The sequence below is a fragment of the Choristoneura fumiferana genome, chromosome 17 (genome assembly GCF_025370935.1).
Source record: "Choristoneura fumiferana chromosome 17, NRCan_CFum_1, whole genome shotgun sequence".
In the NCBI taxonomy this organism is placed as follows: domain Eukaryota; kingdom Metazoa; phylum Arthropoda; class Insecta; order Lepidoptera; family Tortricidae; genus Choristoneura; species Choristoneura fumiferana.
In genome coordinates, this window is record NC_133488.1 from 15812308 (window position 1) to 15837171 (window position 24864).

The 24864-nt window shown below is 41.8% G+C and overlaps 1 protein-coding gene across 1 annotated transcript; it reads left to right on the top strand.

The window, feature by feature from the left end:
• The first annotated feature begins 981 nt into the window (after positions 1–981).
• fliI (FLII actin remodeling protein) lies at positions 982–24819 on the top strand. Its single transcript, XM_074100895.1, has 23 exons — positions 982–1157; positions 1259–1369; positions 1479–1717; positions 2351–2512; positions 2966–3180; positions 4693–4915; positions 6860–7101; positions 7563–7716; positions 9206–9338; positions 9986–10099; positions 11401–11583; positions 12324–12457; positions 13494–13665; positions 14019–14185; positions 15056–15182; positions 16939–17060; positions 17625–17835; positions 18529–18789; positions 19155–19267; positions 20271–20421; positions 20513–20677; positions 21088–21201; positions 24354–24819. The coding sequence occupies exons 1-23, from the start codon at positions 1095–1097 to the stop codon at positions 24486–24488; spliced, it is 3711 nt and encodes a 1236-aa protein (XP_073956996.1). The 5' UTR covers positions 982–1094; the 3' UTR covers positions 24489–24819.
• Positions 24820–24864: the final 45 nt, after the last annotated feature.

Here is a 24864-nt window from a genome sequence, read left to right on the forward strand (position 1 = left end):
ATTTGTGTTAGGTTGTGTTAGGTCCAATTGTGACCACAGTGTGCGAGCCGAGCGAGCGTAGCGAGCGTGCCGCGGCAGCGGCCGGCGAAGCGCCAGGACCAAATTAAGTTATTTTCTACTAAATTTATTAATATTCGGTGTACACGAAAAACATGATCAATCGTGCGAATCGATTGCTTGCTGTCAAAAGTGTGCTCCGATTATTAGGTCGTACAAAATCAGGTTGTCCAATAGCACCTTGAACATTATCGGTACAAGGTGATAAAGCTCGACCCGTATTCCAAGTGACATGTGATTGAATTATCAGGTCGTACAAAATCGGTCGAGCATTGTCCAGGTCGTACAATAACTACACCCAAATAATGAAAGGCTTATTTTTCACCTATTTCTATTGTTTAGACTGCCTTTGGTATGGAGTATGGACATATAGATAATGCAATTAAAATCTGCAAAAAGCGTTCTTTTAACAAAAACTATAGTCATGATTTAGTTGGCTCTTTAAATTCCGAAGTATGTAGAAAATTGTCGATGTCACTGATGTTTACTGAGAAATGGTTCCAGGGTGGCTCATGAGTTAAAGTCCTTGACCGTACAATAAGATACTTATAGTTTTTAATTCTAGTTTTTTTACATAGTAAATATTTTAAAGTTTTATTATCAGTATTATATAAAAAGGTAAGATGTTAATCAATAATTTATATTGACTGATAAAATAATTTCCAAGGTCACAAAACTGCACTGAAAAAAACAGTGATGTGCTAACTGGCAGTATATTTACCGGTTTTTTAGAAGTAATAAAAGGAAACCTAATTATTACTTAATAGCCTAAGTTTTTTCTGAGTATTATCTTAAAATTAATTCCACACAAAAATATCGTGGCGGATGTTCAGTGATTTCCACAACTATAACGTTGATTGCATTTTAATTATAATTTTCGATCAGAATTTGTTATCTGTGGTAAATGTTATCTGACAGCCAACCGGTCACTCATTCATGTCATTATCATTATTTTAATTCGTCAACCAATTCAATATTTTTTCGAATTGCGAGGAAGGAGTAGAATCTATTTTTTATGATTTTAAATTTCAATAATCATGGCGAATACAGGCTTGTTGCCGTTTGTTCGTGGTGTGGATTTCACTTGTAATGATTTCAGCGTAAGTGTAGCATAAAATAACTGTCCAGATAAAGATGATATCATATCCCTAACCTCTGTCCTACTATTTTTGTTGTTGTCCTAATTGTTTCATTATTTCAGGATGAAAAATTCCCGGACGCTATTAGATACATGACAGGGCTTCAGTGGTTGAGGCTAGATAAGACAAATTTAAACGAAGTGCCTGAGGAATTAGGAAAGCTTATGAAATTGGTAAATAAAATTGTGATTGGTGATAATTCTGCTTTTGTATACATTGTCATATGGAAAATAGTGTGTATATTTTTTTGGTTTAACCGAGTACATTTTTATCTGTTTGTAGGAGAATCTTTCAATTAAAAATAATAACTTGGAAAAATTATTTGGTGAGCTAACAGAATTGAAATGTTTGCGTTCATTGAATGTGCGTCGGAACCGTGTAAAGAGCTCTGGGATTCCCGCGGAATTATTCCATTTGGAAGAATTGACCACCCTGGACTTGTCACACAACAGGCTGAAGGCTGTACCTGAAGGACTGGACAAAGCTAAATCATTACTTGTACTTAATCTCAGCCATAACAAGTAGGTATAAGAGTCCATCGGTAAATTTTCAGAAAAATTCCATAGTAAGCTATACTGAATATCTAGATAGAAATATTAGAAATATATATTAAAGTTTTGTTGCACCTAGAATTACACCACTTAGAATGAGCACAAAATTGTCCATTATTTATATATACTGTGATGAAATCAGGGAATCCGTGTTTTATAATTGAATGGTATGATAATGACATCTTGTATGTTAGTTTTTTAAATTCTTAATAAGAGGCCAGAAAATTCACTTCACTTCTATAAGTACCTATTTGAACTATTTAGTAATGAATACTTAATGAAGCCCAAGCCATCTCATTCTGAGAAGAAACCTGTGCCCAGCAGTTGACTTAAATAAGCTGAAAAAGAGATGAAATGTTAAATTCATTAGAATGCTCAGTCTATGTTACAACACAAAAACACACTACAACACTCAGTGGTGTAGCTAACATGGGTGGCACCCCACAGTTTTAGGAATTTTCATAGGTGGCACTACTGATGTTCACGGTCGGACGTCACCCCTAAGTCCCCCCTAGCTACGCCACTGACAACACTACACCACAACAACACAAGCCACATTACCAGCATTTAGCTTGCTAACAGTGGTAAAAAATTTCTTTTCAGGATTGAAAGCATACCACCAACATTATTTGTTCAACTCACAGACCTGCTATTCCTGGATCTGTCTAGCAATTTACTAGAGACTCTGCCCCCTCAGACGAGGAGGCTGGCGAATCTACAGACCCTGATACTCAATGATAACCCACTGGGACTGTTTCAATTAAGGTAACAAAAGTAGATTGTACAACAAGTGCATAAAACGAGCCATTTTACCCGAGACATTCATATGGATACTCGAGCCGGTATGGCGGGGGTGGATAGACACGTCAAGGAGAAAATGGGTTTAATGCTCGAGTTTTACACCCTGCTTTTCCCTTCAATGGCGAGGACATTAAATATCAACAGTGGAAACAATTGTTCACTTACTATGTACCTTTTATTGTTCATGCATTATTATATAATTATAATTTTTTAGTTTTATATAAATTAAAATTTATTAAAAAATATATGCAGAAAGTTCATTGTTTGGCCGTGCAGACAGATGGACAGACAGACAATGAAGTGAACCTATAAGGGTTCCTTTTTTCCCTTTTGAGGTACAATTGCATAAGTAAATATATAAGAATTGCCACAATATTTATTGGAATTTTAAACTTAATTTAGTTATGTTCTAAACAGGCAGCTCCCATCCCTACAAAGTTTAGAGACACTGCACATGCGTAACACTCAGCGCACTCTTGCCAACCTGCCAACATCCCTGGATACCCTCTCGAATCTCTCCGATGTGGACCTCTCCAAGAATGCCCTCACCAAAGTGCCGGATGCCCTCTACTCGTTGCTCAACTTGAAGAGGCTCAATCTCAGCGATAATGAGATCACTGAGGTATCACAAGGTAAGTAAAGTTTATGCTAGAATGGATTGAATGAGTAGATAAGATTTATCTGGTTAATTTTCCAGGATAAAACTATCCTATGGCCTTTTTTGGGTCTAAAAATGTTGATACTAAATTTCATCACAATCGGTTGAGTAATTTAGGCGAGAAAGCGATAAACAAACAAACATACTCACACTCGCATTTATAATATTAGCAAGGGTGTAATCATATTTAGGAAGTCGATTTCAACCAATACAATACTACAGAACCACCAGAAAAAGCATGTATTGTTAAGTTTAAGTTGTTTCTGCCGTTTCAAGTTAAATATGAAACCGGTTTAAGCTACTGCGCAAAATTGAAAGAGATACCTTTTTCTGCTACCTTTTGTTTAAGGTATTACAATAACAAAAGGCAGTATTTTATTTCTGTTCGCCTTTGACAATAGAAATAACAAAAAAAGTCGCAACTAAAACGAACCTGTTAACTAAATAAATAAATAAAAAAATCATCGTAAATTATCTGAAATAAAATGTATTTATTATTATTATTTATTTAATTAACTACTAGCTTTTGCCCGCGGCTTCGCCCGCGTGTAATTCGGTTGTCGCGCGCTGTCCCCTTGGGAACTGCATTTTTCCGAGCTATAAAGTAGCCTATGTCACTCTCTGGCCCAAAAACTATCTCCATGCCAAAAATCACGTTGATTCGTCGCTCCGTTTCGACGTGAAAGACGGACAAACATACAAACACACACATTCGCATTTAAATTATTAGTATGGATAGATAATCCATATACTAAAAGCTATACTTAAGTAAAAAAATGAAAATATTCAAAATAATTTTCAAGATCTTACTTATTGATGTATTTTATTTAACACGCATAACAAACGAAAGTTGCCTTGTATAAGGTATAATAGATGGTCCTGATGATAGCATAGCGTCCACACTTACGTAAGCAATTTCTCTCGAGTCCGCAATCTCGATCACGCATTGTCGCATGCCATGTTTTTTTTCGATAAATAATGTAAGAACATGCAAAACAGTTGTTACGAGAAATGGAAACTGGCTATAATTGTTGAGTGTTTTTTTTTTTCAGAAGTACCTACTTGTTATTTTTTCTTTTGATACTTACACTGCGCGACGCTCGTGATATCATTTGTTATTTATTACAACTCGTATGGATGTCGAGAAGGGTCATGGAGGGCACGACCCCCCCTCCTTTGGGACAACTTATTATTTTATTAAAATTAATTATATTTCTGCGACAAAAGAGGAGAATTGATTTAGTTATAACTAGAATTAGACCATGTAACCATCCCCTCTCCGCCCCCCCTTGTAAAGCTGAATCCGCCCTGAGATTGGCCTTATGTACAGTCGGCTAATTTAATTCCTAGGCCACCACAGAACCTTGTCATTGTGACATTTTACATCTCTAATAAGCACTGCTGTAGACAAATCAAAATTATTTACTATGGCAAGGTTCTATACAATACGTCTTTAATTTTATCACACCACTTAAATTTTTTCCAGCCATCGACAACTGGCAAAAGCTAGAAAGCCTAAATCTGTCCAGAAACAAACTGACAAGTCTACCGGCCACTCTCTGCAAGCTGTTGAACCTAAAGAGGCTGCACGTAGATGATAACCAGCTGGACTTCGAAGGTATACCCTCAGGAGTTGGGAAACTATGCAGCATGGAGGTTTTCTCGGCTGCTAACAACTTGTTGGAGATGATACCTGAAGGATTGTGCAGGTTAGTGTGATCTTCGATCTATTATGTTATGTTCTATTGCTGGGCATAGGCATCCTCTCAGATTGAGAGGTCTTGTTCTATGGTTCCCACACGTGACATTGTGGTTTGAACAGACGTAGCAATTAGCATTTGCCACCTCATTTTTTTCAAGTCCCTAGAGTTTTTTGTAAAAAGTCTTCACTAATTGTGCAATTGATTCCAATTGTCGGTAAATGTATAGAAAACTGTAAAAAATAATAATTATGAAATGCTGGATAAAAAAGGTGCTGACTCCCCTGAGGCGCCATATTTTAGCGATTATAAAAAAAATAGATTTATTCAATAGTTTGTTTGCAAGTTATGCATCACAAATAATAAAATCTATTTGAAAGTACAAACTATTAAAAGGGAAAGTGACTCAGTATGTAGACTGGCCAGCGAAAGCTGTCCACGCATTTTTTACGACACTTTAATGTGGTATCATTTTTGAGTCTGTCAAAATTGAGATATTGTCATTCTAACCCAGCTTAGATAAATTTGATATTTCTGCTTTAAGAAATAAATAAATTATTATTTGCTTAATTCAACCGCCTACCATCCTCAAAATGGAAAATGTTAGAAGATATATTCAATGCCAATCTGGTTAAAATAGTCCAAAAATGGATGCGTCTGCAATAGACTACGTAAATGGGCACTGACAAAGGTCATAAAATTGACCAAGGGACTACTAAAGTACATCATCAACTTTCGCACATTCCTATAATGAATGTTGATGCAGCTTGAAGTCTCGAGTATAATTTAATATCTGGAAAATTTAAATAAATATCTAAGTTTTAATATCAGGAAAAAAAAAAATATTTGCCGCAGTTTGTATGGGACAGCTTTCGTTGGCCAGAGTTTACTAAGTTTTTTTCGTACCATGCTATTATAGCACGTATTAAATCATTACACACTACAAGAAATTTTGGGAACTTCCAGAAGTGGAACCCCGGAATTTCAATTCAAATTCCAGAAGTACGAATTCACGCGATTAAAGCTGCTTGTAGTGGCTAGAGTTTGAATAATTACGCCGCCGCTCACGCATGCCTGTTGTGTCTGTTGGTGCGTAAAGACGTAGATCATTCGCCAACACCTCGGCTCATGCAATATGCAGTGCGATTTCACAACTGAACGCACTGCTATACTTTATTATGTACACTCAACTACAAAGATATGGATACGGCTGAAGTTACGAAAGTATAAATACTAAATACACGTCCTTGTCTAATGTTATGTTAATAAAGTGTAAGTATTTGTAACATTGGCCATATCGATCTGTTTGTAGTTGACTGTACGTACGTGCTCGCCTTTACCCGCAGTGTGTATGTTTGTCCGTCTTTCACGTCGAAACGGAGTTTATGTCGATCGAGTTTATGGGCCAGAGAGTGACATAGGCTACTTTTTATCCTGGAAAAATGTACAGTTCCCGAGGGAACAGCGCGTGATATCTTAATTCGACGAAGTCTCGGGCAAAAGCTAGTATCTGAATAAAAAGTAGTCATATCTGTTTTTCGCGTTATTTATATTGTTTTTACCTTTATTCCAAATTTCATCCAAATTCGTTCTGTCACTTTGTTGTGAAAGAGCAACTACCACACACAAACACTCGTAACCTTTCACATTTAGATTGTTGAATTGGGATCTCGGATTAAAACTACCAACCCTTTGACAACCAAGTGGTTAGAGAACCTGACTACGAAGCTTGACGTCCCGGGTTCGATTCCCGGCTGAGGCAGATATTTGTATGAATAATACGAATGTTTGTTCTTGGGTCTTGGATGTTTAGTATTTATTTAAGTATGTATTTATCTATATAAGTATTTTTATCCGTTGCCTAGTATCCATAGTACAAGCTTTGCTTAGTTTGGAACTAGGTCAATTGGTGTCAAGTGTCCCATGATATTTATTTATATTTATTTATTTCAGATGTGGATCCCTCAAGAAGCTAAACCTAAGCTGCAACAAGCTCATAACGCTTCCCGACGCGATCCACCTGCTCAGCGACCTGGAAAGCTTGCAAGTCCACGGGAACCCTGACCTGGTGATGCCCCCGAAGCCCGTGGAGCGGATGCGGGGCGCTGGCGTGCAGTATTACAACATTGACTTCTCGCTGCAAGCGCAGCTGCAGTTGGCTGGGGCGGCCACGGCGGAGCCTGTTACTCCCAGCAGTGAGTGTTTGTCAAAGTCAAAGTCAAAATATGTTTATTCAATAGGGAATATTACTGATATTTCCTCCCGTCAGAGTGCAGCACTAGCCCAAAACCGTAAACAGTTTTTTGAGTATCTTAAATGCCGTAATATCGTATTATTTCAATTAGATTTTTGGAAATATATAGCTCTATCGTTACTATCGATGTAAAAATATAATGTTATTTTGTTACTTATACTGTTATCATGATTTCTATAGGTACTAATTACTCTTTGGTCATGGCGACAAAGTATGCCTAATATGTCAAAAAAAACTGCCACCGGTTCAGAAAAACCTCTGTTGAGAAGAATCCGGCAAGAAACTCAACCTCAGTAAAACGTAATTCACATGTCAAATTCCGCAAACACTGCGTTACGTGCCAACAATCGGAAATTGTTACTAGTACTAATACTAGTACATATATTAGACTTTTGTCACTAGGTGTGAAGTCGGACCCGATAGCGCGCAAGCTGCGCCTGCGCCGCGGCCGCGACTCGGGCGGGGAGCGCGACTCGGCGCTCATCTTACGTGGCATGCAAGAACAGGCGAACACACAGCACGGCGACAGCGAGCCGCCGCCCACCAGCGAACTCAAGTCAGTTACCACGCAATTTTCTAGCACTCTTGCAGCATATTGCCGTTATAGGCGTGCATTGAGTCAATGAGGGCTATCGCGAATGAATTCGCCACTGGAGGCGCTAGTGTAGCGTGAGGTCTCCGAAATGTCAAATCTCATAGTTTTTGGGTGAGCTACGCGGGTTTATTTATAATTAGAATAATTTTGTGAATATTTTGCAATATCTGAAATTAATTATGGCAAATATGCGTTCCGGGGCAATGAATGTCTGTGTTTTGAGACAGTTTTGTCTTTCGGAAACCTTTTTCCTTCCTTTTTTCCGAACAAAACGGGGACTATGCAACGCTGTGGCATGCTCGATATTTTTATGGTACGGTTTTAAGGTGTATTAAATATGATTTTAATCTAAACTTTGTTTTCACGCCCGTAATAACAGACTTTGAAAGCCATACTTAAAAACCTCACGCAACAGTGCGCCATCTAGTGAGACGAAAAACGATAGCCCTCATTCCAGGATAGGTAATACTAGCGCTACACTTAACTCATGCACGCCAATGTATGCAGTTTCCATCACGGAATACAATAACCAACTTATAAAATAATCTGTTGAATTAGGCGTTACTTTGTGGAGGTACTTCCATATAATTCAATAAACTATAAATACTTAAATTACTTAGCTCATCCTTGCGATAGCTTAGTCTTTGCAACAAATGTGTATTTATGCAGCTTCTCCTCTCCACAATGTAAGAACACACACAAATCAGGCAAACCTAACTATCACTACCATCACACCTACGCTGAAGCGTTTCGAACTCAACCAGAGTTCATCCTCGCTCTCTAATATTGCTGTGTCCTAACAGGGCGTCACATACCTGCCTATACCTGCCTATTTATAATTCCATCCATGTTTGTACTTAATGTGATATGCAATAAATAAATGAAATGAAATCCTCAGAGCAACGCAACCGTTCACCACGCCAGATGTTAGACTAACGACACATCATCTAACATCTGTCTGTTTGTATCTGTCTGCATATGCCCATTAATTTATATCGAAAATACAAACTGAGACATGGATGCACAGAAAAACCAGAAAAAGAGACCAGCGCTGGGAATCGAACCCAGGTCCTCAGCAATCCGTGCTGCGTGCTATAACCCCTACACCACCGCTGGACAGGAATCTAGACACCAATTTTTCCTATGCATACATATCTCAGGTTGCTTATTTCTACTACGCTACTTATGCAGCAGCACTAGCGACATCTATGTTCCGCTCTCATCTAGAGACGTCACACTCTTTCGGAACCAACCGCTCACCCAGACAAGAGATGTCGCTACTAAGCAATCAAATCTGGTTTTTCTGTGCATCCATGTCTCAGTTTGTATTTTCGATATGGTTTTACGGGAAACCCGTAAAATTAACAAATTTGGAGTTGAAATAAAAAATACAAAAAGACTCCAAAAAACCAATCCCATTAATTTACTTAAACGTTTCGTTTTAATCCAGGCCTAAGCGATGGGACGAGAGTTTGGAGAAACCACCTTTGGATTATTCCGAGTTTTTTGACGAGGACACGGGGCAGACGCCGGGCCTGCAAGTATGGGAGATCGAGAATTTTATACCTGCACCTGTTGAAGAGGTAACATTATTAAAATAATACTTTTACATGCTGTTTCATGAGATAATAAGAGTTTATAAAGTATGTTCGGAGAACCAGGAATGTCGTAAATCGCGGATCATCTTCCATCGCGGAACTTATGCGTTATTTAAAAAAAAAAATATTTTCGCTGAAATACTTTTAAAGTAGAGGTCTGCGAATCCCCGCTATGAACTAATGCACGAAATCATTGAATTTGCCGCTTATCTTATCTTATCTTTACTGTCAGCTTTAGAATAGTGAGATATAACAATATTTAGTGGTGGTATTTTTACCCCATTTGGGAATACAGGCGTGATGTTTGTGTGTGTGTGTGTGTGTGTGTGTGCGTGCGTGCGTGCGTGCGTGCGTGCGTGCGTGCGTGCGTGCTTGCGTGCGTGCGTGTGTGTGTGTGTGTGTGTGTGTGTGTGTGGTATTTATGGCTTCTCAGTAAGAGCGTTGCCAAGGGGGGGAGCTGGCCCCCCTCTAAATTTTTCTGTCTGCTTTTGAGAGTACTAAAATTCATACTTTTCTCGTCATCCTCCCTCAACCATTAACCTAGAAACTTGTCTACTCCTTCCTTAGGCATCAGCTAGCGACGCCCTTGCTTCTCAACACTTAATTTGACGCAGGATTTTGCTTGATTTCAGGTAGCGCAAGGCAAGTTCTTCGAAGGCGAATGTTACATAATCCTGAAGACATCCGTAGAAGAACAGGGCCAGCTGACATGGGACATCCATTTCTGGATAGGCTCCAAAGCAACGGTATGTACACTGATGCAAATAATAAACGAGACAATCAGAATAGTGCATCTGATCTCGCACCGTTGCAATTATGATTTTCGACAGGCGAGGTCCGTTTGACATTTCTGTCACGCTTGTCATTGGATAAATATCTAAATGAGCCAATCGTAAGCAAGACTGAAACGTCAAACGAACCTCACGATATTAACGCCATCTAGCGATATTTCGCCTGTCGAAAAACCCTCATTACCCCTAGCTAAGAACTTTATAATGACCACAAGCTGTGAGATAGTCCTTACTTACATCTTACATGCATGAGGATACTATACTAATGTAATATTTTGTTTATGGTATGAGTTAGTATCTGAGCCACTGAGGTTGGCCCGGGTTATAACTCGAGGCAAGCGTATTCCCAAAGATAAGAATAAGAGCGAGTACACATTAGGCGTTTTAAAGCGCACGCTTTGGTAACGCGCGTTTTAAGAATAAAGAGGTCTGTCGAAGGTGTGCACATGCAAGCACGCGCTTTTAATCAAGCGCAAGTCAGACGCGCGTTGTCAGCTTTTTGTTCGAAGGCGCGTTGCGCGGGCGTGAGCTGCGCGCTTCTAGATACATGCGCCGCCATTTGGCCGTACATTAGATCGCGCGCTTTCGTGTAGAGTGGACGCATACAGGTCGAACGCCGTGCTGAGCGCTGTGTGTGTACGCTAACAACGCGCGCTCAATGTGTAGCCGCTCTAAGACCAGATCAGCAGGTCTTGCCTCCGAACCATCCACTTGGTAAATTTCATCGTAATCGTTAAAAGCAGTTTCAGTTAGAGGTGTTACGAGTATATATACATATGTTATTCAAAGTTCAAAACTTTAGATTGTTATTGTCTGGTATATATTCTATGGACTCAGTTGCCTGAAACAAATAAATAAAAAATGTCGTACGCTTGCTGTCTATGGTGCCATAAATCATCGATGGGTTAGAGACGAGTTGTGCGGCGCATCATAATATCGATAGCGCATATCGATTCCTAGAAGGAAAAATGCGTAGTGCCATGAAATTATTTATATCTTCTAACTTCTTGGTAATAAAAAAAAAATGTAGTGCCATTGTTATGCCTTTTTCTGTGTAATTAATATTTACCTAGAGAAAAATTAAACATGGCATGCAAAAAAATTACTCCGTCACATTTTCTCGGTGACAAAAACAGGACAACGAAAATAATTTTGACCCAATCTCAGTCTCTGTTCAATTAAACGAGACGGAATCGCGGATGTCTGACACGTAATATAATTATGAAACAGGCTTATAAAGTACTATTTCCCCCCAGCTGGACAAAGGCGCCTGCGCGGCTATGCACGCGGTGAATCTCCGCAACTTGCTCGGAGCCAAGCGGACGCAAAGGCACGAGCAAGGCGACGAGTCCGAAGAGTTCCTGGCGCTGTTTCCCACCCCACCCGTCTACATCCAAGGCTCGCACACCGCCTCCGGATTCTTCACTGTTGATGAACCGGTATGTATTGATAACTAGTCTTTAGTCGCGGCCTCTCTCACGTCAGCTATCGTTTCAATTGTAATACAATCGGTAAAAAAAAAAAAAACTTAGCGGTACAAAATTTGGCCTACTCTCCATATAAGTATAGCTATTACTGCACACATTTGAGGGTCAGACTTTTTTGCCGCTCAGTATATTTAGTCCGGCCTTATCCTCCTAACACCCAAGCAATTTTTTGTTTTATGAACATTAAATTTTATGTCACTTGTGAGAGAGTTCAATGTCAAATTACCGATAAGTCCTTTATAAAGGACTTTGGGCGTTAGGAGTTATGTTATGAGGATGAACCGCGTCAAAGTCGGGAGTGGGGGTCCGTGACATCACTCCTTAGGAAAAAGAGTAAATAAGTGTGACATCACACAGAACTTTAACCAACTATATATGTCCATATTTTTTGTTTAATTAATAAAAGAACAATACGTATCCAATATTTTTAAAAATCTTAACTGACTGCACAGAATAAGTAAAGTACAGAAGCCTCACTGCCGTACAAAAGTGACGTTTAGGCATAAGAATCGTGCCTCGCTGTCCATCGCATAATATTCACTCGCACGCGACACGTGTAGTAGAATAGCACACTCTAGGGCCCCCAGACATCTACTTGTAGCGGAAAATAAAACCGCGGAGTGACCCGCGTCTGCTGATTGTCAATAATATTTTTAGGAATTTAGCCTGTTACCCGTGCAATGACTTTCTAGCGCTACGTGACACGACTGTACCGAGTGCACGCGCACGGCAGCGGTGTCCATTTGGTGCCCGTCGAGGTGTCGGCCGCTTCGCTGGACGCGCGGCATGTGTTCATACTGGACACCGGACTGGTTATATACCTGTGGTAAATATATAATAGTAACTATATCCTAGGTTCTCGAATGGCGTCCGCGGACCGGGAGACGAGCTGTCGGTAGGCCTCCAACAAGATGGAGCGACGACCGGGTTAAGATCGCGGGATCGCGGTGGATGCGAAAAGCACAAGACTGGTCTGAGTGGAGAGCCTTGGGGAGGCCTATGTGCAGCAGTGGACGTCTTTCGGCTGACATGATGATGATGATGAACTATATCCTGGGGTGGGCTAAAAATGCTAAAGTGGGTGCCACAAGACGGATAGGCAGGGTAGGCCCAGACGGAGATAACAGGACGACCTGGACGTATCTCTAACTGGCCTCAGACTACTTTGAATCGGGAGGAATGGAGGCCCATGTCCTCCATTTTTGCCCAGCGGTGGGACACCAACCCAGATTAGATAATAAAAATAACTAAGTATATCTATACCGGATACTTTAGCGTAGGAATTACTTTGACTTATTCTATCGTCTCTGTTTCACCACCTCACGATGCGGCGTGATGAGTGACAGCTCCTTTATGTTGTTAATAATCTATTAATTTGCACAAACCCATAGTTTCATAATTATAATAATGAAATTCACTTCCGTCGTCTGGTTTTCCGAATAAGTACAATTAACATTTATTTACAAATTCGGCCTCTTTTTGTATTTAACATCAGGTCTTGTGCAAGGTCCGCCCGTATTGCTAGTACCATCTTGCTCGCTAATCCTGCCGTGAAGCAGCAGTGTTCGCACTGTTGCGTTTCGGCGTGGAGAGTAAGACAGCCGGTGAAATTACTGGCACTTGAGGTTAGGCCTCTAGGTTGGCAACGCATCTGCAATCCCCCTGGTGTTGCAGGTGTCTAAGGGCGGTGGTGATCTCTTACCATCAGGAGACCCACTTGCTCGTTTGCCATCCAGTCGAATAAAAAAAAAAGGTGAAATAGAGGTCAATCACTCTGAAAGAGGTCTGGCAGCTGGATTGGACTTAATTTTTTTTTTATTGTATTTGCTGCATTTTTACAATGATTTATATCTTTTTCACAGGTACGGCAAGAAAGCGAAGAACACGTTAAAATCGAAGGCGCGTCTCTTCTCAGAGAAGATCAACAAGGAAGAGAGGAAGAACAAAGCTGAGTTGGTCGCGGAGCCGGCGGGCAAGGAACCCCGCGCTTTCTGGCAGGCGCTGGGGTACGAGGGAGAGCCGTTCGTCCCTCAGGTTGGTGCAGATAATGTCTTCATTTTACCCGCAATTTAGTCTGCGTCTTAGGCTACGTACGCACTATGTGGCCAACCGCGGTTTTCAGCGCGTCGTCCGTTTTCAAAGTAACGCTTGAGAAAGAGACAAGAGTTTTCGGGATAATAACTAATGTTGATCGAGGATACTGCAGGTTGCTACTTCCAAATCTACTGCTACTTGAATCTCGGAATCGGGATATCCAAGACTTGCTGACTGCGAGATGGCTATAAAAAAAAACAGTTGTATAAATCCGTCTGTTTATTTACATACTTTCCAAATAAATAGTGTAATAAGTTTGACTGCGTTTTTGAGGGCTCCCTTTATGTCCCCAGGAGCACGTGCCGACGGATTTCAGCTGGCTGCCGCCGCGGCTGTACCGCGTGGAGCTGGGCATGGGCTACCTGGAGCTGCCGCAGCCCGAGGCGGCGCCGCTGGCGCGCGGCGTGCTCGCCACGAGGAACGTCTACATACTGGACACGCACGTCGACGTGTTTGTGTGGTCAGTGCCGCGTGTCTCACATGTCCCCGGGGCACGTGCCTCACATGTCCCCAGGGCACGTGCCTCACATGTCCCCAGGGCACGTGCCTCACATGTCCCCAGGGCACGTGCCTCACATGTCCCCAGGGCACGTGACTTACATGGCCCCAGGGCACGTGCATCACATGTCCCCGGGGCACGTGCCTCACATGTCCCCAGGGCACGTGCCTCACATGTCCCCAGGGCACGTGCCCGCGCAGTTCAGCTGGCTGCCGCCGCGGCGTGCTGTTACAATAGGTTTCAATACAGCAGAGACCCGTCGCACGCAGCGCTGCTCTATTAGATGACATGAAACAAGCACGCTACACAACAGAACAGACCTCTTACATTATGAACTGAGTCGGCCGACGCGGTCGCTTGCATCCGTTAGCTTCTAATTGATTCATACTAAGCAGCGGGTTGCGCAATCCAGTTGCGGTCGCCAACATCGGAATGCTACCTTTAGGGCGCTTGTGCACTATACGGAATTTTACTCTCTGGAGTCTTTTACGGTCCGATATTAAATTTACATACTAGCAGTGCATTTTTTTCGGTTCGGTCTTGTAGTGCATAAGTGCCCGTAGGTTACTTGTTTATGTCCGCCGTTTTCACCGGACAATGGGCTGATTATTTTTACTGGACTTGCAGTATTGTATGGCTCATAATAATGAATGTCTGTACATGCATTGGATACTTGTTCGGCGACCAGATTTCGCCAGATGCATCGCCGTCCGCCTTCTCCCCTCGGCGCGACGGAGACCGGCGCGGCGCCCGTAAGCGGTTATCCGTGCCAGTGTATTGCGTTTACTGATACTATGCGAGCGTAATGAGTCCTGTCTGTGGTAACATTAGGTTCGGGAAGAAGTCGTCCCGGCTGGTCCGAGCGGCGGCCGTGAAGTTGGCCCAAGAGCTGTTTAACATGGTGTCGCGGCCAGACTACGCGCTCGTCACGCGGCTCCAGGAGGGAACGGAGACACAGGTAACTTGGATTACTTGTTAAGGCTCCGTTTTCACCAGGGATGTGCGAGGAATGTGTTTTTCATGAACCAATAGAAACGCTTCATTTACCTATAAATGATGCGTTTCTATTGGTTCCTGAAAAACACAAACCTCGCAACTCATTCTCGCACCGCACATCTTTGATGGAAACGCAGCCTAATGCAGATTATTATATGTCATGTCGTATGAGGAGCTCTAAGCATTGGCAGAGAGGCGTACAGAATGGCGATTACTCCGCCGATAAGCTAAGCTCGTAAATATATTATTACTAGCTTTTACCCGCGGCTTCGCACGCGGAAACTATTCGGTCTGGTAGTTGCATGCTATTTTTTATCCCGTGGAAATATCGGGATAAAAAGTATCCAGGTTATAAACTAACTTTTTGCCAAATTTCATCCAAATCCGTCCAGCCGTTTCAGCGTGACGAAGTAACAAACATACTCACTCACAAACTTTCACATTTATAATATTAGTAGGATTATGATGATGATGATGATAATGATTATAGACTTCTAGCTGTAGGCCGCAACTTCGTCTGCGAAGAATTCGTATACCGCATTCGCGGGGAACTGTACAATGGGCATTGGGCAAGTGACCTAAGAAAATCTAACTAGTCCCAAAGTTAGATTATCAGAAAATATTTAATGGACACGATACGTATTTTTTTGACAATTTATCCATACACTACCCAGTAAACTATTCAATTTTCCGGGATAAAACCTATCCTGAGACGGAACACCAAAACCACTGGTTTTTAACGTTACTATTCTATAGAGCAGGGGTCGGCAACGCATGCGGCCCGAGGCCTATCTCCTTGCGGCCTGCGACTGTTTTGTAATATCACTTACAATAAGTAACTAGGTATATATCTTACAAGTGTGGCCCAAAATTATCTTACAAGTGGGGCCAACCTTTATCTATTTTTTTCACTATTTATATTCTTGTCTACCTAAAGGTTATCGACCCCTGCTATAGGTTGAGTATTTCTCCATTATAATGTCCATTTTTAGGGTTACGGAGCCAAAATGGCAGAAACGGAACCCTTATAGTTTCGCCATGTCTCTGTCTGTCTCTCTGTCTGTCTGTCCGTCCGCAGCTTTGCTCAGGGACTATCAATGCTAGAAAACTGTAATTTTGCACGGATATATAAGTAAACTATGCCGACAAAATGGTACAATTAAAAATTCAAAAATATTTTTTTAGGGTACATTCCCATAGACGTAATGTGGGGCTGTTTTTTTTTTCTCATCCAACTCTATAGTGTGGGGTATCGTCGGATAGGTCTAAAACCATTAGGGGGTTGCTAAGACGATTTTTCGATTTAGTGATTTGTTTACGAAATATTCAACTTTAGTGCTAATTTTCATAAAATCGAGCGTCCCCCCCCATCTCTAAAATCTAAACCGGTGAGTGGAAAAATTTGAAAAAAATCAGGATGGTAGTAAGTATATCAAACTTTCAAGGAAAACTATAACGGCTAAGTTTGCTTGAGAATTATTAGTAGTTTATGAGTAAATAGCAGCCTAAGGTATAAAATATACCTAAACTTGGAAGATTCCGTATAAAAATACGAAAATACGAAATCCTTAGAAAAATATTACTTAATTTTTTCGTAATGGCTACGGAACCCTATTTTGGGCGTGTCCGACACGCTCTTGGCCGGTTATTTATTTATTTGTCATTTATATTTTATGATCCGTCCAAGCGTGACTGAAGGTATATAATTTGGCGCGCAGGTGTTCAAGACGTACTTCCTGGGCTGGGAGGAGGTGATAGCGGTGGACTTCACGCGCACGGCCGAGTCCGTCGCGCGCACCGGCGCAGACCTCGCCAGCTGGGCGCGCCAGCAGGAGACCAAGTCAGTCGCCAGCAGTATACTCAGCGGCACCAGGCCCAACCTTCTCTTCATACAAAATTACCTAATACTGCATACATTTGAGGACCAGTTTTTTTTGTCGTGTTAATGGTAAAGCGGATGGATACAATTTAGGATTTAAAAAAATGTCAAGTCGGACTTATTGCGCACCGATGTATGGTTAAAATTTTTGGGTATGCCAACGCTGTCAATGGCTGTTAGTTAAATTAAAAGTAATGGAGGTTCCAATTGACCAATATAAAATGAGAAAACACTGCATACGCTTCGTTTAGAAGCAGAGCTCTGCTAACACTGGATTTTTATAGATACCGCCGATTGTAGCCCAAGTTAAATTTTTAATATTTTTTTTAATTATAGGTATGTATGCATGTTAGTCTGTAAGGTATTTATTTTTTATATTAGGTATTAACATACCTACAAAATAAAGATACCCGCAGTGCGCAACTTCCACTCGCACTGCGTAGGTTTTTTCTTTTAGAAGCAGGTTTGCAGTTGTGGGTTTTGATTCGACGATAATCGAATTTATGATGATTTGAATACTTCCAGAACGGACCTGTCAGCGCTGTTCACGCCGCGACAGCCCGCCATGCCGGCGGCGGAGGCAAAGACGCTCGCCGACGAGTGGAACGAAGACCTCGAGGCCATGGAGGCGTTCGTGCTGGAGGGGCGCCACTTCGTGCGGCTGCCCGACGCGGAGCTGGGCGTGTTCTACACTGCGGACTGCTACGTGTTCCTGTGTCGCTACATACTGCCCGCGGTGAGTGCCCGCGACTGTCTGTGTTCGTGCTGTGTTCGGCCGACCTAACTTCTGAAGGAAACGTAGCCTGAGACGACGTGCTGTGTCATCAAAGAGCCTCGCAAAATGTATCTTGCACACGCCAAATTTGGATCCTGCGCCGTGACAATAACGTGACGAAAATTTCACAATAACGGAAATAGTACTCGTAGTTCCAAGCAAGCTGATGGCAGTTAAGTCGAATGACATATATGAAATGTCAATAAAACAAAATGGCGGATGGCGTCCAACATTTTTTTCGAAATCTTTAAAATAAAAGATTTCTTTTGTTATTATTTTATTTTGTATTGAGTTTTTTCTAACATTGATATTAAGTTTTTTTTAATATCGATATTACAGCACTGGTGTAACTGTGGCAACATTTGTGTATAAAATGAACTGTCAAAGTGGTTCGCCTAATTCTGGTCTCGAGTATAGTAGACCCTTCCTGTTGCCAACGACTTCCTAGAGCGCCCCGGAGACCCGAGGTTAGGTCGCGGATAGTTCGCCTACCAAGACCATTCCAGCAGGACGTAGGTGACCGTCTCTTCTGCCTTAATAAATGCTCTCCTCTCATTTATAGGTTGCTAGTATTCTATATGGTATCACTAGGTGCGCAATCTAGATACTCGAAGTTTGTAGATGGAACCATTAACATCACTATATTCCCTACAGCCAGAAGACGAAAGCGAAAGCTCAGTTCCCGACGAAGAGTCAGACGCGGACGCAGTCACGTGGGTGGTGTACTTCTGGCAAGGCCGCCGCGCGCCCAACATGGGCTGGTTGACCTTCACCTTTGGGCTGGAGCGCAAGTTCAAACAGCTCTGCAAACGGTTGGACGTGGTCAGGACGCATCAGCAGCAGGAGAGCTTGAAGTTCATGTCGCATTTCCACAGGAAGTTCATTATCAAGGATGGGAAAAGGAATCCTAAGGCGGTGAGTGTTTTTTTTTATGTAACCCGTAATATATCTCGCTGCTGTGCTCATGCTCGTAAACTTCGTATTTATGCTGGATCAAGGACACATAAAATGACTTTTTGACTGCTATAATTAAGAGCGCTGGTCTCTTTCTGGTTTTTCTGTGCATCTATGTTTCAGTTTGTATTTTCGATAGTAAACAATTGTTTCCACTTTTGCTATTTAATTTTCTCGCAATCTAAGTACAAAACAGTGTAAAACTCGATCATAAAACCCATTTTTCTCTCGATGTATCTATTCACCCTCGCCTACGCTCGGGTGGCTTATAAACTCGGGTAAAATAGCTCGTTTTATGGTCTTATACAATCTACTATTGTGTGCAGGAGGGCGGCAAACAGCCAGTAGAGTTGTTTGAACTCCGCAGCAATGGGTCCGCGCTGTGCACGCGCCTCGTGCAGGTTAAGGCTGAGGCGCAACAACTCAACAGCGCCTTCTGGTAACTACTTACAATTAACTCTTTCACTGTCCCTCGCTTTCTCCACTGTCATAGGTGTAGATACGTCCGTGCATTACAGGTAATGTACATACATTTCAGCGATTCATTTTATTTATGTAGAGGTTGGTAAAGATTTTAAAAAATATATATTTTTTAGCATATGCTTTACTTAAAGTATTCCTACGACCCATCCGAACACCGCTCGCGACCTGAGGTTAACCCATTCAGTGCCATTGACGCCCATCGGCGTCTTGGTGGATCCTAATGTAATGCCGCGGACGCCGATGGGCGTCTGTCCAGAGAAGCGTCGGCATCGCGCCAAAGTACGTAATCTGGCGCTCCGCAATGAATGGGTTAAGGTGCGGCCACATGCAGTCGCTCGTCGCTCGATTGCAGCGATAAATCTGGTCACGTGACCCCATTTTGAAGGTGATTTAGAATTTCCCGCGACTCAAAAAAGCAGCGTCAAGTCGCCGCGTCGAGCAGCAGCGACAAGATGGCTTCTTGCAGGAATGATCTTGGTCTTGGAAGCTGATTTCTTAATCTCATTTAATAGCAGTCGTGGCAGTGGTACAAATAAAATAAACTGGAGTGAATAAAAAAAATAACGCGGGCACGCGCGCGTGGTACTTACAACTCACTGACACCCGCTAATAAGAGTAACAAGTGACAGCTCGTGCATTTCTTTTCGATAACGATTGTTAATACCTACTGTAGTTTGATTTACGTGATAGATAATTAAGTTTGTTTGTAGGACCCGGTGGAACGTTTAATTAAACCATAATAGAACATTTTTTTCATTCATAACGCGTGTTTTTTTGGATAATAAAATGATAATATAGAAAAAAAAACAATTTTTGTCTCGGTCTGCCAGGCCTGTGCGTACAAAATTGAAATAAACATGTGTGTGATGTATTTACGGAATTCCGTTTCGGAATTTCGAATCGAAAATTCGAGTGTATGTGGCGGCCCTTTGTGGTAACGAAACGTTGTTATCCCCCAGTTACATCCTGAACGTGCCGCTAGAGGGCGGCAGCTCGGCGTCGTCGGCGCTGGTCTACGCGTGGATCGGCAGCAAGGCGGACGCAGACTCCGCTCGACTCATCGAACACATCGCCGAGCACAAGTTTAACAGCCCCTGGGTCAGCCTCCAGGTAACACCCTACTCGCCACTTGCATCCACCAGTTGCCCGCAATGCTGCTGTGGTGTAAATTGTCCCATGATATTTATTATTATTGTGTCAGATTCTGACGGAAGGCAGCGAGCCCGATAACTTCTTCTGGGTGGCGCTGGGCGGCCGCAAGGAGTACGACACGGACGCGGACTTCCTCAACTACACGCGGCTCTTCCGCTGCTCCAACGAGAAGGGCTACTTCATCGTCTCCGAGAAGTGCACGGACTTCTGTCAGGTTTGTATTCTGTATATTATATACTAGCTAGGTTTTGCACGGGTACAACTTCAAATAAAAATGAGGCTACAGTCTATAGTTAAAGGTGGATAACTTCTGTGGATGGCCTAGTGGTTAGAGAACCTGACTACGAAGCTTGAGGTCCCGGGTTCGATTCCCGTGTCGGGGCAGATATTTGTATGAAAAATACGAATGTTTGTTCTCGGGTCTTGGGTGTTTACTATGTATTTAAGTATGTATCTATATAATTATATTTATCCGTTGCTTCGTACCCATAACACAAGCTTTGTTAAGCTTACTTTGGGACTAGGTCAATTGGTGTGAATTGTCCCGTGATATTTATTTATTTATTTATTTTATTTATTTAAATGTTTTTGTATGACCAAATAACGCAATTCTCATTTCCTCAGGATGACCTAGCAGATGATGACATCATGATCCTCGACAATGGGGAACAGGTGTTCCTGTGGCTTGGGGCCAAGTGCTCCGAGGTCGAGATCAAACTGGCATACAAATCTGCGCAGGTAAATATATCTTTTTCCATGTAGTTAGTAAGTGCCCTGTACTGTACACAGATATATTTTTGAAGTGGCCTAGATCCTCCTCTCAAGTTAAAACTGACATGTTTATTCTCTCTTACTACTATTTATAGTTTTGACTGAAATATTGTACCATATGTCACTCCCATAATCAAGCTGAATCTGCATAAACCAAGGCATTTAGGCTGCGGATTGTGCTAAAGAATTAAGAATAATGCAAACCTAAATCGCTGATCCCCAGATGTTAATTTGGAATCAAAAGAAAATGTTGGCAACACTATGTCGAACAAAAGATCGTGTCGCCTCGTGTGTTTTTCGAAATTGCGAAATTAGACAGAGCTTTAAGCTGCGTATGCATTAGAGCCAGTGGTAAACTAACAGTGGGGCAGCCCGCCCCGGGCCTCCAGTCCCGGGGGATCTCCAAATGTTCGCAAGTTCTCTTGATAAAGTCCTGATTCCTGAACATGGCTAAAAATATGCTAAGTACATAAATTGAAAATACAAACTGAAATATAGATGCACAGAAAAACCAGAAAAATAAGACCATCACTGGGAATCGGACCCAGGTCCTCGGTATTCCGTACCGCGTGCTATACCGCTACACCACTGATGGTCAACGGTACAGACACGAATTTCCCCAATACAAAAAGATTCCAAAAAACCAATCTTGATTTGATTGCTTAGTAACGATATCTCTTGTCCGGGTGAGCGGTTAGTTCCAATGGAGTGAAGAAAAAAGTTTCTCGATGAGGGCTACGGCAAAGATGTCGCTAGCGTCACTGCTTAAGTGGCTAAATAAGAAACAAACAAGCTGAGATATGAGGTGCATAGGGGAAATTCGTGTTGGTACCGTTGACCATCAGTGGTGTAGCGGTATAGCACGCGGTACGGAATACCGAGGACCTGGGTTCGATTCCCAGTGATGGTCTTATTTTTCTGGTTTTTCTGTGCATCTATATTTCAGTTTGTATTTTCAATTTAGGTTTTACGGGATGACCGTAAAAGTAAAAATTTGGAATTGAAATAAAAAATACAAAAAGATTCCAAAAAACCAATCTTAAGTACATAAACTTCCAATGGTCGGCCCCATTCAGCTTTGCGGCCCCGGGCCCCGAACGAACTTAGGACCTACGCTAGCTGACGCGGTTTGCACGGAGCCGGTGGATGCCTATTGAAAAATAGTATGAGCAGCGCTAACTGAACGCGTCGCGTGCGACGGACTTTACCTGCACCCGCGCCCGCAGGCGTGCGCCCGCTCCGTGCTCCGGCGCCAGCTCCGTGCTCCGGCGCCAGCTAGCGTAGACCCTAAGTCCGCCACTGATTATACTCTAATCATCGAACTGCGGCCCATGGGCCACATGTGGCCCGCAGCCGGCATTTTTGCGGCCCGCAACATATGCAACGACTTTAGTAGGCGACTGCTTTCAAAACAGATTTTGCATACGAAGATAACTGAAAATGGTTGAACAGTTACCAATTCATAATTGTGCGGCCCACGGTTAACCCTCACCACAGGGCGGCCACGCCGTACAAAATACGCGTTCTTGAATCTACATTGGGTCTGTACACGCGTCAATGTGTGCGTAAGCTGCACAGGGCTGACTATTGCTATCACAAAACCGTATAGTACTATAAGTGCTACCAATGACATTTAAAGGTGCTCATATGTAGGTATGGCTTAGATATGTGCAAATAAATGTAATCGTTAATCTTACCTATTTCGAGGGTATTCTGGCAAAACAGAATAAGTGCAATTTTTTTTAAAGTTACATACATAGGCATACGTACTCAATGTTTTCTGCTTTATTTATCTAGCAAAACCGTATTAAAAATAAATATTGTGCACTTATCTGCCAGAATATCCTCGATTTATTTAAACCTACTTAAATTGTGTCTGCGTATTTTAAGCATTATTATTTTCAATTACAATAGATATACGTCTACAAACTTAAAATAATCATTCGGTAGGTAGTTATTTCATGTATTAATCGCGTTAATTTCAGAAATCACTATTAATTTAGAAAAAGGAAGTAGGTAGGGTACCGTTACGATTTCGCAAAATTATTGCTCCCGAACTTAGTGCCGTGCGGTCGATATACATCGCGTCGCGCACCCGACTGCTTTCCTGCGGTTTTCCTGCAATCTGCGCTTGAGGGTGGGGTAACTCGAACCGGTGCGGGGCGGAGCGTGGCCATTCTGTACGTTAGTACTATTATATATTCTGTACCCTCACTTTGTCTAATGTGACCCTTGATCATTAAAGTGTGACTACCACTGGATTAGAGATAGCTTCGGGTTGAGGCATGTACTCCTCACACGTTTGCTCAAATGCGTACGTGCCCCGCGCAACGTATGCGACCACATATAATTGCTTTGACATACATACTTAATTAATGAATCGGATACTTTTATGTTTTTAGGGTTCTGTAGCCAAAATGGCAAAAACGGAACCCTTATAGTTTCGCCATGTCTGTCTGTCCGTCCGCGGCTTTGCTCAGGGACTATCAATGCTAGAAAGGTGTAATTTTGCACGAATACTCGTATATATGTAAATTATGCCGACAAACTGGTATAATAAAAAAAAAAAAATTAAAATTTTTTTGAGTACCTCCCGTAGACGTAAAGTGGGGGTAAAGTTTTTTTTTCTCACCCAACCTTGTAGTGTGGGGCATCGTTGTTTAGGTCTTTTAAAACCACTAGGGGGTTGCTAAAACGATTTTTCGATTCAGTGATCTATTTGCAAAATATTCAACTTTAGTGCAAATTTTCATTTAAATGGAGCGTCCTTCCCCCCCCCCCCTCTAAAATCTAAACCGGTGGGTGGAAAACTAAAAAAGTTAAGTTTTCTTGAGAATTATTAGTAGTTTAAGAGTAAATAGCAGCCTAATGTATAAAATATACCTAAACTTGTAATATTCTGTACAAAATTCGAAATCCTAAGAAAAATATTACTTAATTTTTTCGTTATGGCTACGGAACCCTATTTCGCTCGCTCTTGTTTTATTTGTATTTTATTACTATCTGTTGCCGGCGACTTTGTGTGCAAAGAATTCGTGCACTATAGAATTCGTTTAACTATCCTGTCCTTCCCAGGGTTTGTCCAAACCAATTACATCATCTTAATTTTCCTTTACCAGGTATACATCCAACACATGAAGACATTGCAGCCTGATCGACCTCGGAAACTGTTCCTGACACTCAAAAACAAGGAGTCCCGAAGATTTACCAAATGTTTCCATGGCTGGGGGGAGCACAAGAGGCCCCCAGAGTAAATCAGACACATCTAACTCTCTTTTTATAACGACACAATAGCAGAAAGTGTTGAATTTACTCAACTAAATGTTGGACTGATTTTTAGGAGAGATTACATTTTTAAGTTGTGACTTATGAGAGAACTGACAGCATTATTGAAAAAAGGCTCTGAGATCATTTTGGACTGGTTGATAACCTAAAAAAGTAATGTCTGAATTGATTGCCGTCCAAACCGAATAATATTGATCTTGCACAGGTATCAGTATTAAGAACTTTGTTTTACAACTCCAATGGCCTTGTTAAACTTAAGATATTACTTGATAATATCTTAAATTTAAACCTTTATTTTTCAGTAGAGTTTTGCACAATTTTTGTAATCATGTCCTGTTGGGCTTC

Excerpts from the sequence above, each read along its gene's own strand:
- fliI (XM_074100895.1), top strand. The coding sequence starts at position 1,095 with ATGGCGAATACAGGCTTGTTGCCGTTTGTTCGTGGTGTGGATTTCACT. Across the intron at positions 7,102-7,562 it reads GGAGCCTGTTACTCCCAGCA|GTGTGAAGTCGGACCCGATA; the intron begins GTGAGTGTTTGT and ends TTTTGTCACTAG. Across the intron at positions 13,666-14,018 it reads GAGAGCCGTTCGTCCCTCAG|GAGCACGTGCCGACGGATTT; the intron begins GTTGGTGCAGAT and ends TTATGTCCCCAG.